A 13595-nucleotide genomic window follows, 5' to 3' on the forward strand; every position below is an offset into this window, starting at 1 on the left:
TTGTCCAGCCTTACCTTCTGCCACTCTCTCCCACCCCTTCTCTGCCCCAGCATGCCTGTCTTCTGTTAGTTCTTTGAATGTGCCAAGGGGTCTTGATCAGTGGTCTTTGCTCACACTGTTACCTTTTTGGGCTTCCCTCTCCCTATCCCTGTTCCAGTCTTTGACTGGTGAACTTGTACTCACTCTAAAGTCTTAGCTCAAAGTGTCACCTCCTGAGATGTCTTTCTTTACTCTGCCACTGAAATTCAGGCCCTGTCATTTTGTCTCAGAGCACTCTGTTCTTTTCCTTCATAGCTCCTGTCATAATTCATATTATGTATGAGTGTGTTCCTTTGCATAGCATCTGTCTTTCCAAATAAATTGCAAGCATCATGTAGACAGGGCCTTTAGCACATAGTCTGATTCTAAATATAAGTAGAGACATTTATTGGAGAAGATACAAGATACAAGAAACATTGTACATAGGACCGTGATGCCTCAGTCTCCTTCAAAGTAGGCACTTTGGGACCTCACACAGTTCTCCCAGTGATTCTCCCACTATTCAAAAAGCTCTGCAAATTCCTTTGTTGGAATCGCTATCAGCTGCCCTGTTGTATTTTCCTGAATCTCATCCATGGTCTGAAATCTCGTTCCTTTTAAAGGTGATTTTAGTTTTAGGAAAAGGCAGAAGTCACAGGGCGCCAAATCTGGGCTGTAAGGGTGCAGAGTCACCTGGGTGATTTTATGTTTCACAGAAAGACTCTGCAGTTATGGGATGCACAAGCAGGTGAGTTGTCATGATGAAGCTGCCAATCACCAGTTGCCCATAGCTGTGGCTGTTTTTGTGGTATCGTATCTCTTAGCCGATGAAGAACATTGAGGTGTGGTACTCCTTATTAATTTTTTGGCCTGGAGGGGCATACTTGTGATAGACAACACCTTCCCAATTAAAAACACAGTTAACACAGACTTGATTTTGCTGCAACTTTGCCGCGCCTTCTTTGGGTGTAGAGAACCAGGCATCCTCCATCGGGGCAACTGGCCCTTCGTTTCCAGATCATATGTGCAGCTGTAGACCCACACGATTCATCTCTGTTTGTGACCTTCTTCAGGAAACCTGGTTCATTGGTAGCAGCTTGAATCAAGTCGTTAGCAACTGCAGCACAGGTTCCTTCCACTCTGGTAGCAGAAACTGCAGAAGGAATTTTACCACGTTTCATGCCAAGATCCTGTGTCACAATCTCGGACATAGCAGTTTCTGGAATCCCCGGATCAGCTTCTAGTTCTCACCTGTCAGTTGCCAATCTCTGTTGATTGCAGCCTGTACATGTTCGACATTCTCAGGTGCTCTGCTTGTTGCAGGCCTTTCAGAACCTGGATCACTTCCAACAGATTCTCGACCACCTTTGAAGCATTTGTGTCACACTTTTATTTGCACTGCAATCATTGCATCATCCTCCAAAGCCTTTTGAATCACCCATATAGTTTCTGCGAAGGAATGTTCAAGCTTAATGCAAAATTTGATGCAGATTCATTGGTCTACTCCGGCCACATAGTACACATGCTTACTCTATTATGTACCATCCCCACTGACTAGTACAGTGAAGTCGTTATTATTTACACATGCACATTGCACTCCACTCTTCTTGGCTGGCAGGTTACATCGATGTCCCTTCACACAAACTGTTCTTATTATATTAACAATGGCAGGACTTTTTCTGGACAGACCTCTTGCTTAGGGAGATATATCAATATTCTTTTCTAAGATAACTTTGAAATATGCTTGATTTCAGGGGCTCCCTTGTTTTCTTTCTTGTTTATTAACACTTTGGAAGGTTTTAAGGAATCAGAAGGTTTTCTTTCTCTACAGACTTATTTTGAAATTCAACAGCCACAGCAAATACTTGAATCTCAGTCACGCACCTGTCCCCCAAAAGTATTAGTGGTAGTCTGAGATCCTTATTCTGATGGGGTGAATGGGATAAACAAATAGCACTGTACCAGGAACCTAGATGATGACGTATCTGGGCTTTTGACGTGACATGTGGAGCTTGAAGTACCTACAGGACGTGAGCAGACATGTCCAAAGGCAGTTGGAAGTAGAGGTCTGGTGCTCGGGATGGTTTAGAAGTGAAGATTTGAATTCGAACCATTTACATAACAATAATTGAAACTAAAGCGTAAGTAGGCTATTAACAGAGGAGGACGCAAAGAGAGAAGAAGGAGATGAAGGGAAAATAGTTGAAAGGGGGGCCAGAAACGGAGCAGTGGGAGAGGAAGAGACCCTTCTGTGCTCTGCACCCAAAAGGACATTAGCATTGGGCCTGTAACACCTGAGTGAGTGAGTGGTGAGTAAAGCAAGCACCAGAAAGGCTTTCTTCTTTTTTAATATTGTTTTTAAAGTCTGTAAACAAAGTAACCCTTAATTTGAAGAGCTCTCAGTAGTCCAGAGACTGTGAACCACCTGGAGTAGTGAAACTATTGATACAAGAAGTGTTGTTTGTCTGAAGAGTCCGTGCCACAAAACAGTTGTCAATTCTGAGTTGTGAAAATAGGTTTTATTTTTAATTCTTTGTATTTTAAACATTTTTCCCCAAAAAACAGAGAGCATGTTTGTATGCAGGAGACACTTGGCTGTTTATTAGTAATCACATGTGAATTGTTGGTTCACCAGAGAACCAACATGATTGGCATTGGCGTTGGCATTTAACCTTCCTGGTATTTCAAAATACTGAGTTTTGGGTGTTGGTGAGTTTGTTTGGATTATGTTACGTGACCATGCTCCTTTTTAGATCAGGCATTGGCAGACTGTAGCCAGAGAGTCAAATCCAGCCTGGGGCTGTTTTTTTTGTGTGGCCTTCTAGCTAAGATGGTTTTTACCTTTTTGAAGAGTTGTAAAAACAAAACAAAAAACCCAGAATAATCTGTGGCAGAGAACATAAGTGTCCTAGAAAGCCTAAAATATTTACTGTCTGGCTCTTTAGAGAAAAAGTTTGCTGACTCTTTCCTTAGTTTGTAAGTTATACATAAAAATGAACCAAAAATTTCATAGGAAAACCTCAAATTGATGACTGTAGTTCCAGACTGTCTTGCATGTCTTAAGGCTTTTCTTTTAAATAGTGACTTATCTGTTGAAGTATGAGAACACATTTTTGTTGATGATATGAGAACTTGATTGATTGGAAACTGCCTTGTATGACTTTAAAGTTTGGCCAGAGGGGTAGAAGGCCTTCTGTACTGTATCTCATAGAACTGTGCTGGAAAATGTTGAACCCAGTTCCAGTACCATTGTTGCGTTTAGTTTATCCTAGGGTGTCTGAGGTAAACACCAGCATTTACATATTTGAGCAAGCTATGTAAAGTAGAATAAAATACTTACGTGGAATACAGTTATGTTCTTCATTTGCATTTGGGTTGGCCCTCTAGAGGGGTATTTTCTAGTTGCAAAATGTAAAAATCCTTGAGTATTAGATTTAGAAAATGATTTGAATTATATAATTTTTATTTCAATAGTATTTCATTTCATGTGCCTTCTGTTTTTGTAATGAGATGTCATCGATCAGTTCTGAGTATTAATTTCCTCAGTTCTTAAATCCTCCTGATATCATTCCATCAGAATCTCCAAGTTGTGGGAAATAAAAGTTGATTTGATACAGTTCTATAATTAGAGATTACTGTTCAATGAGGCCCTGTCTAATCAATTGCTAAATAATTCTCTCTCAAAAGCGAATTTGATATTTACATTCTGATATTCTGCTCACAGTGTTTGTTGATGGTGTTTGAAATCCCCTGCCACTCGATAAATAAAGCTTATTTGCTTTTTAACATTTTAAGTGATTATTCTCTCATTCAAGAACTAAGAAGCAGAAGGATAGGTATATTATCAAACTATAATCCTGTCTATCCAAAGAAACTGGGAACCTTGATTAATATGCCTTGTTAACTGATGATTTCAGTTCCATACTGATAGTGCTAGAATAATTTGTATAAACCAAGCAGTACAGATTCCTTATTTTAGCACTAAGACTTACAAAGGCTTCTTTTAGCAGCCTTTAATTTTGTACTTATGTATGTGACATAGCCTGTGGCTGTGATAGCTACAGTGAATCTCCAGTTGTTTGGGGATGAAAGGAGGAGGCAGCTGGAAACTCGGTAGCTACATCTAGCTGTCTACCTAGAGAAGGCCTTGATTTCAAGTTTATCTAAACAAGCTCGACTAATCCCAACTATCTAGGGGGATCCACTGTCAAAACAAGCAGCGTGGCCCTGAGGCAAACACAGCTATACAGAAATGAAGGCTGGGGCTTCCAATACTCCGATGACTGCATACTGGAGGCTTTTTTTCCCTCCTGAAAGAGGGTAAGAGAGGTATAATTTGCATAATGCCTTTTCATTGGAAACTTTTGGAAAGCTGACAGACCTCCAGCTTATAGATCTGTAGCCACAATACAGAGTCTATAGGAGAATCCTTGAATGACCTAACCATATTGAAAGAAAATATAAAAGCGTCCAAGTATAGCCAAGTGAGAGAGGAAAAGAGGCTGATGCATTGTCTAACATCTGCTGTACTTCTCGTTAGTTTTGTTCTTTGCTATTCTGTGTGGACTTTGGAGAAGCCTAAGACAGCCTAACATGAATCCTATAATCTTCCTTCTGAATATTTATGTAGCGTGCCAGCTTCTAAGCTGTCCTTTGCGTTTTCCTATTTCCCCCTCATTTTCATGCTCTCAAATGAGGCCAACATTTCAAAAGCTAAATAAATGTTTGTGAATGTTTATAAAAGATTTGCATAAATTTGTCCTTGTCTGACAAAGATCACTTTTTTCTTATGCCAGTTCTGAAAAAAAAATTTTTTTAAGGTTTTGGTGCTTGTCTTGATCACAAAGTCCTGCATCCCAGAACAATGATTGCTGATTAAGTGGGTGTGCGACTGTGGCTGAATAGGCTTTCAAGACACTGGGTGAAAAGGCCTGTCATCTGAAGGCTGAATTATAGAATTTAGAAAATGTTATCAGAAGTACACATTTAAATCTATTTTTCGATACCATATCATTAGATAAGACAAAGAGCTCTTACAAGTTAACAGTATAACCACCCACAGGTTAAAAAAATTCTCCTGTATAAGTTTTAATAATTAGAATGTTTCAATAACTCAGAATATTACTTTTCTTTCCCATGGTTGAACATATTTAAAAATAATTTTTATTCTTTTAGGCACCTTTTGGAAACCATAACTCTACCAGTATATGTATTAATATGGTTACTGGGATGGTGATCAGAGGGAATATATACCAGGCAGTGCTTTAAGACATCTGAAGGCATAGTTAGTTACACCTTGAGAAAATATAAACTACATGAAATACATACGTGGCGTTAGGGCTTAACTGTAGGATGGTCAGACAGATGGACAGACACATTCATACCACAGACTCTTGCTGCCACATGTTTGTTGAGTTCATCTATCTTTTAAAATTAGAATAGGTTTTGTGGGGTGCCAGGGGATGTGGGTAGAGGTGCTAATTTAGTTCAGAGATATTCAAAGATCGGCAGGAGAGAGAGGTAACAGCCAGTTCTGTTAGTCCTTTGGTTGTATTGGTTTAGAGGTTTAAGTTGTCATTAAGGCACAAACTAGAGCCACTTCTCTGACACAGTTTTTATCACATCTGCTAGGCTTGCGTCCCAAGAGGAGAGACGCAGAGAGCAGTGAATTCAACATGGGCCCATTATCGACTGCTTTTTCGTGTGTTGTAAAAGGAGTGAGACCTCAGGGAGGCTTGGAGCCTCCTCCCGTGTAATGTCCAAGTCAGATTTGAAGGACTGGTGGCAGAAAAGCTTTGGCCTTGGGGTGTGAATTCTAAGAAATAGAGGCACAATTAAGTTTAAAAAATTCAAGGACTTTGAGCTCAATAATGAAAGATTTTTTTAGACTAATGTAGGCAGAAAAGTTGCCCATCTGTGCACATTTTTGTGTGCATTTAAAATATTTAAAAGCTGACAGCTTTTAATATGCTTACAAAATACTATTTCTATCAGTGCTCTTTTTTTTTTGAATACTGTCTTCCTGAGGGCAAGTTGCTTCTTCAGTGGAACCATGTTTGTTAGCTTTACTGTTGGGGCCCTATTCCTTTGGTATGTGGAGACTTGTGGCCCTCTCTCCCATTTTCCCCAATTTCTCTTCTCTTTAGATATATTGATAACATAAATGTGTTATAGGATTACCTCATCCTAGGTTATAGGATTTAAAATGTTTAAGGAAATGAACAAGGCAAAATATTTTAGAGTAATAATGTTAAGTCCAAGGAATTCTACTACTGATGCCATTGAATGAATGTTAATTGTAGAAGATTCTAACCAAATCATTTGTTTTGAAAGTATTTGAAATAAGTGTGAAGAAGTTTATTTATGTTTAACATTGACCTTATAAGTATAAGGTCATTTTCAACCACTTGGCTGTAAGGTTTAAAGTTAATAAAATGAAATCTTAGAATAAAGGATTCTATATAATACTTAATTTGGGAACAACTTTATTTTAAGTAATTTTTTGAAGAAAGGAAAGGATACAAATAGATAAAGTGAGTTTGTTAAAAAGTTTTATAAAAAATTTTTCACAAATATATATTTTTTAAGATATTTTTACTTTTAAGTAAAAAAGTACCTTTAAGTACTTTTAGAGGTGGCTCTTCTGCTTTCCATCTATATACTTAATGTCCTTGATAATTTAGATATAAAGTTTATATGATACATATTATAGAATGATATATTTTTATGTTTTAGTGTAATTTTATTTGCATATTAGGTATTGCACAAAATAGCCTAATTGTAATGTATGCATGACTCAAATTTAACTAAAGTTTATAAAAAATAAACTGTGAGTAAATATTGAAATATACCAAAGAAAAGAAGCAGACTCTGTAGCATTTGAGCAGTGTTGTTAGAAATTTGACCCAGCTTTTATGTTTGGGTGTTGAAAGGCCTTTTTGTAAAATCCTGTATTCAAAGTTTTGTCAATGAAAGTAAAAAGTTTGGCTGTAGTTATAGTATGGATCTTGGATTTAACTTGACATTTATAGGGAAGGAGAAAAATTATATTTCCTGTTTTCATATTTAGGAAATTTCTGATCAACATTCCTGAACTGGGTGCTAATTAAGCTTTTAAGAACTTCTTACCATTCTGTTTTTTCCTTCTTAATCATAAGCGTTAAAACCTCTGGTAGCTTTCACTTGGAGTCCCTGGTTTTAACTCGAAATGGCCTAAAGTTGAAATTTAGTTAGCTTTTTGTATGTTTGGATTTTGCGTGTGTTCTGTTTTTAACTTTCAACTTGAATTTTAAGATCATCAATCAACAGCTTTTCTTTTAAGTCAGTAGCACTGATCTCAATTGCAGGACTTAGAGGGTCAGCATTTCCCTCATGCTATTAAAAAATGTCTGAGCATAGAAATGGAGTATTTTAGGAATTTGAGCTCCACTGATCTTTTCATCCCACATTTGCATTTTGAAATGAACAAATAAATTAGATGTAGGAAACTCAGGAAATTTTCTCCTACCATCTCCTCACCTCTTTCTCCTTCACTCACTTTTTGGACAAAGGTAAATTATCGACTACTATACTAGTTTTCAGCAAGCTACACAGAGGCTGATTGTAGCTTTAAATATTTTAAAATCTATTCATTTATTCAAGCTATCTCTTTTCTTTATTTAAATGTTTTCTTGCACAATTTTCTTTCTCCTTTTGAACTATTGAGAACATGCCTCATCTCCTAACATTCTGTAACCCCAGTGGACATTATAATCAGCCTGTGCTTTTGTTTTTCAGATGGCATTTATTTGTGGGGTGTGTATGTCTGTGTCTGTTAGTCGTTTTCATCTGCCAAATACAGCTAATTTTTGTTTATAGATTTCAGTGAAGCAGTGAAAACAAAGTATTTGACATCTGAACTGATGGCTGTTGCAGGATCTCTTACACCCTCCCTACCCTGTACCCCAAATTCAGGGTGAATTAATTTAGCCTTCTTATTACTAATAATCCCAGTTAACTATGTCAAATTTAGTTTTCAAAGTTTTGCTTTCAGATTGGATTCTAAGATGAATAATATTACACATTTTTAAAGCTTTCCCAGGTTTTTAAGACAACGGCTGAGTTTCAGCAAAAACAATCTACTTTTTTCAGATTGCAGTAAATTCCCTTGAATGGGCCTTTTGACTGGGAGAGAATTCAAATTGGATGAAGTGAATCCAAAAAAGATGGCAATGAATCTTGAGTTCATTTTTTATTTTTATTTACAAGTGACTCCAGTGTTAGGTATGTTGATTTCGTAGTCTGAGGCTTAGTTATCTCTTTGTGGGCAGAGCTTTGAAGATGTTGATGCTTTTCTACTGCCCTGTGCAATCTGCTGTTTAATATATGCATCACTGAAAGGTTTATGTGACTGCCTGTCATCCACCTTCCCCTTACCCCTCTGCTCTTACTTCTTCCCACATGAAGTATTGAATATTTTGTTAGGAAAAAAAGCCCTTTTGGAAATTGCCTATTTCATAAATTGTCTGGTGACACAAAGGAGTTGGATGCTATATTCTTGTCTCATTTATTTTGAAAACTTTGCTACTGAACTCACCTTAATCAATGAGCTCGATGTTGTCTCCAATAAGTTATGTGTTGGATATATTGATTGGGAGGGATTTTAGAAAACCCGTCTGGGGTTTATAATGTCAGCAGTGTTTTGATTATGAAAAGAGTTGGAACCTGGGGACATGGAACCAGGTGGCGAATGTCCTAAAGCCAGTGGTGACATGGTGGACTGGTTCCCTCCTGGGATCTAGTTCATGCCCTGCACTTTAACTGTGGTGACTGGCTACTATAGATTCACTTTTTTCTGCTCATTAAAATGTTAAAAAATCAAACTGTACATAAAAAGATTTGTGAAAATATAAACTTGGGAATTGATTTGGAGAGCTGGCACAATCTTTCCCACCCCCTGCCTTAGCAATGAGGTCATTTACATTTCATCAGCTGTACTGCATCTTGAAGATCCGATTTATGTGGCAGTAGCGGAGATCATCTGAGAGAGCTTGTATAGGCAAGAGAAAGAGGAGAGAAAACAGAAAAATTATCATCTACAAGGAGAGTTTCTTAGCCAAAGACACAGTTTCTAGAGGAAAGAGGGGTTGGTAACTGGTTAATGACTAGTAAAGTCATTTACCAGTAAAGTTAATGCTGAAAGACACTGCTATAAATATAATGCTTCAAAATATGTTTAAATCAGGGTTCTTGGAGAGTGGTACTTTTCATATTCAAGTAATTGTGTTTTTCTTTGGAAAAAGAGGGTAAGGTAGTTAGATGTTTGTATATAGACAAAGCATCAGTATTAAGAAAATTTGTTCATTTCAGCAGTTTTTATTGACAAGAAACATTGCTTGTTTTTTCCCTCCCTCTTCCTGTACTTTCATTTCTAAACCAAGAAGTAAATTTTTCAGGTTGGACTGAGTATGACCGTTTCTAACACAAAGTAGGTGCTCATTTTGTTTTCTCCTTTGACAGCACACTACCATTTTATTTGACTTAAATTGGAATATCAAGCTCTTATAATATCATAAACATAAGGAAACATTATAATGCACAAATGTGTGCCTACACTTGCCTGTATTTCCTTCCTTCTTCTCCCCCCCGCCCCACCATGCCCCAATGCTTAATTAGACTTACCACTGCTTTCTTGGGTAAAAAGGAAAGCTCTTGGGAGGTAGGTTATACTCAGCCTACATTGGGTTTTTTTTTTTTTTTTCTACATTGGGTATTTTAATATTTGTTCTAATATTATCTGACAAGTTCACAGTTGGTTATTACTCTTGACATTAGAAAGTGGTTAAGTAGTTTCTGTATTGTAGTGAGTAATAAGTTGAGCATATTAGATTCCTTTGACCCTGCTGTAGAGTACGATGCTTTCTTGTAGCCATGGGGGTCTTTTCTTTCAAAAATTGTGAGGCTTTTTGGCTGCTCAACTCCAGCATAGCGAAGGGAAGCACTTTTGCACCTGTAACTTTTGAGGAGTAAAGGATAACTGTCTTTGTGGGTGAATTTGGCAATGAGGGAGCATTAGTATTGAGTTTTAAAGAATGCTTGGTACATACACTGAAGTCAAGAGATATTTTGTGGTATTTGAAACCTGAAGTGAAAGGAAATATGTAAGGAATTTTTTTGCATGTACACCATGTAAGTTTTGTGTATGTGGGTTTTAGTATATTTTATAATTGAAACTGCAGACATTAAAATGAATGATTTATATGATCTCTTTTCCAATATTTGCCAGATAAGAACATTGCACACTGAGAAATTGCCCTTGCTCTTTTGATTCTTTATTAGTAATTACAACTTATTTAAATATGAGCATTCAAACAATGTGTCATGAATGCCACATTATGAATTTAGCTATGTGTCAGCAATGCCTCTTAGAATGTGCTGAGGTATCCTTAGTCACCTTAAAAAATTTTTTTTCTATTCCTTATTTCACAACATGCCTTAACAGTGCTGTAATATATATGTACATAGTATCAGTCTAAGACAATATTGAAAAAAGGATATGCTCAACTGAATTATGTAGGTGGAATATGCTCTGGCAGAACAAGTCAGTGTACTTTCTGCTTCATTGAGTGGGTTATTAGATTGATTGGTTTATTTCTTGAATGATAGAACTGGTTTTAAAAATAAATGAAGCAAAAAGCATCAATTCAGTTAGCATTGATAATTCATTATTATTGGTTAGAAAAGTGCTACATTTGTAAACTGATCTTTAATTTATCACTTGGATTAGGATTTGCAGAGGGCAAGTTTGTTTTAATTTGAACCAGCTTCTCCATGACTGAAAAATGTGTTCTTCATTTTGTCTTGAAGTTGGGATTTTGAATAGTTAGAAAGCAAATCAAATGCATGAAAGAAATACTCTTTTAAAATTTATAACATTGGTCTGTGAACTTAAGCACTGACTGTGGGCTAAGTCTGCAGTTAAATTAAGACAAGCTAAAGAAAGTCCTATGAAGGAAGTAATAATTAATTACTTGCATATATGTTTAGCTGTGCGTATAGATGCTATACACATGAAACGTGTCCATTGGGAAAAGTCACACCCCGCTGTGTATTATGTCTCATACAGTAGTGTGCTTTGCTTAATGCGAGAAGCTTCTCTTTTATGAATAAGTCTTTGAAATGTCACTCTGGTAAAAAAAAAATGCTTTTGTTCCCTTTTTGTATATGTCTCCTGGAAAACGTGCTTGGTTTTATGTACCTACATATTTGTTAAAAGATTTAAACCGGTAGTTTGCTTTGGATTTTCATAAATTACAAGCAGGTAAGTGTGTCCAATTATGATGACATTTAACTAAAAATAGTGCATACTTAAAATGGTTACAGTTTGGTTACAAAATAAATTTGTGCCAGAAATCTCAACTTCTTTATGAAGTAAGTAAGTGAAGTTTTACACTAAAAAAATGTAGTTGACTGTGTTCAGGGACAATTAACTTAAAGTTGGCTTTCTATTCTGCTTGTGCTTTAGCCCACTGATGTTGGGAAGCAAGTGTTGTCTAATCCTGGCCCCCTCTGTTCCTAGGTAACAGGCAAAAACGGTGCCAGCAACAGCAGCCCTGCCAGGCCAAACCCATGTGGCTCAGTGTTATTCACTCTGATCCATATGGTCAGGCTGGAGATGGTCCCTGGAGGGGTGTTAACACTCAGCAACCCACCCGCCTCCCTCCCTTCAGAGCTTTCCTGCATGGCTCCTGCTGCTTGCCCATGTGTGATTCTTGATTAATTTTTCATTTTTAATGAAGTTTGATCATGTTTATTATTTCTCATGATTGACTGCCTGGTACTCCTCCCATGTAATTGATAAAGCCCATATTTCTTCATCTGTCTCCTCTTTCTTTAGGGTAAAGTTGCTGGATTGTGTGCCATGGTTAATGTTAGATTTATTGGTCCCATTAGATGTATAAATTATCTTTTTTTCTCTCCACAGGAAGTTCTACAGACTTTGACCAAGTTTTGTTTCCCCTTCTATGTGGACAGGTAGTGTCAGATTTTCAAACTTTACCAAAAAAAAAAAAAAAATCAATAAACCTGCTATGGAAAATAAAAACCATGCCATTCTTAATATTCTGTCTGCTTAACCATGCTTTAAAATATTTGTGTTCCAAGGAGAGTTGCAGTATTCTCCTTTCCTGGGGATTTTATTGACACTGTCAAGAAGTTTAAAGCTTAGAGCTTTGCATTGGTTAATTTGTGAGATACGGTTTACATGATATTAAATTTTTAATTTTGGTTATCAGACTCAAACCATGATTAAGAATGGTTGGGTTTTAATCCAGTGCTATTTAATTTTTTAAATATGAATATATTTGACCTTACCGAGTAATATTAAGTAACATTATGTGACGCCATGGCCTTATGAGTATTATATAGACTGTTTTTTCATAGACTTTAACTTACAATTTAAATCACCCTAGGCCTATCTTTTTTTAAAGGTGTTCTGCTACTTAAAAGATGTGCTGCTGAATATACTCTTGCATTTTGCTTTGGTGGCTAAAATGGTATCTCTAAGAAAATGAGCATTTCCTATAGATTTCTAGATTTAAAAAAATACAAAATCATCGAAACATTCCTTGCTATTTGCATTATGATAAACTACTTCTTGGACAGGTATGAATATTAGAATTCAAAGATCATTAGTTTAAGAGACTTTTTAAAAAAGTGAACCACTGGTCAATGGCTTATTTTTTTTTAATAAGCTTATTTTTAAATAGCTTATTTAAAAAACAGCTTTCCCCCCTTAATTTTCAAAGAGCTTCCCCCTTACTTATAAAACTATAATTTATTAACAACATTAATAAAATGACAGTCACTTTAATCTTATTTTCAATAAATGTCTGTTGTGTTTTTCTTCACAGTTTAATCATTTTTTGCAATCACTTGTCCATTTGATTGTTGTTTGTGATTTTTCTCTTAATGGGAAATTGAACTATGAGACTGCACAAACATTACATCTTAAAAATTTTACTTTTAGTGATAGAGAAGTTTTAGAAAATATCATTGTAAGTAGTAAGTGTCATAGTATGTTCCAAAAAAGCTATAAAATGTGCCCGTTCAGGAAGGTTCTATCATGTGTTTACTGTACCCATACACAGCAGGCCTGAAAGACTGGTGACTTGGAGTGCATGTGGGTAGTATGCTGCTCGGACCGTTTCTGCACTTTGTAGTAACAGTGTCCTGGTTTAAAAATGATGTGAGATGAGGCTTGGTAGCCAAAGGAGTGTAAAAGAGTAGTAGGGAGCAAAAAGAGTACTAAAAAGCAGTTCCGGAATGTTGCCAGTGAGTTAGAATCATTCACTATTTCTCCTGGTTCTAACATGTTACTTTTTAAGCCAATCAACCATTGTAGTATTTCCAGACTCAGGCCTTTTAAAGTCCTGGTATCAGGGCCATTTTAATAGCAGGATGTTGCTCAAAACAGAATAGCCTTCATTGCAAGAGGACAGTCTTTGTAATGAGATTCCTCTTATCTTTTCTTTATCCTATTCCTTCTAAAAATAGCAAGGTTTTGTTTAAAGATGTTTAATGCAAACTTCACATTTTTA

The 13595-nt window shown here is 36.4% G+C and overlaps 1 protein-coding gene across 11 annotated transcripts in view; it reads left to right on the forward strand.

Annotated features, from left to right (window-relative positions):
- The window catches only part of DENND1A (DENN domain containing 1A), a 497055-nt gene that overhangs the window by 137998 nt on the left and 345462 nt on the right, over positions 1 to 13595 (forward strand). For 9 of the 11 annotated variants that reach the window (XM_037164241.2, XM_037164477.2, XM_037164323.2 and 6 more), the window contains one exon: positions 11981 to 12030. The exons of the other annotated variants lie outside the window; for them this stretch is intronic. In XM_037164241.2, coding sequence (XP_037020136.2) covers positions 11981 to 12030 — 50 coding nt within the window. The remainder of the gene's footprint in view (positions 1 to 11980; positions 12031 to 13595) is intronic. 11 annotated transcript variants of the gene reach the window in all.

Source organism: Artibeus jamaicensis, unplaced genomic scaffold, assembly GCF_021234435.1.
Source record: "Artibeus jamaicensis isolate MK-2021 breed Jamaican fruit bat unplaced genomic scaffold, CSHL_Jam_final contig_471, whole genome shotgun sequence".
NCBI classification, from domain to species: Eukaryota; Metazoa; Chordata; class Mammalia; order Chiroptera; family Phyllostomidae; genus Artibeus; species Artibeus jamaicensis.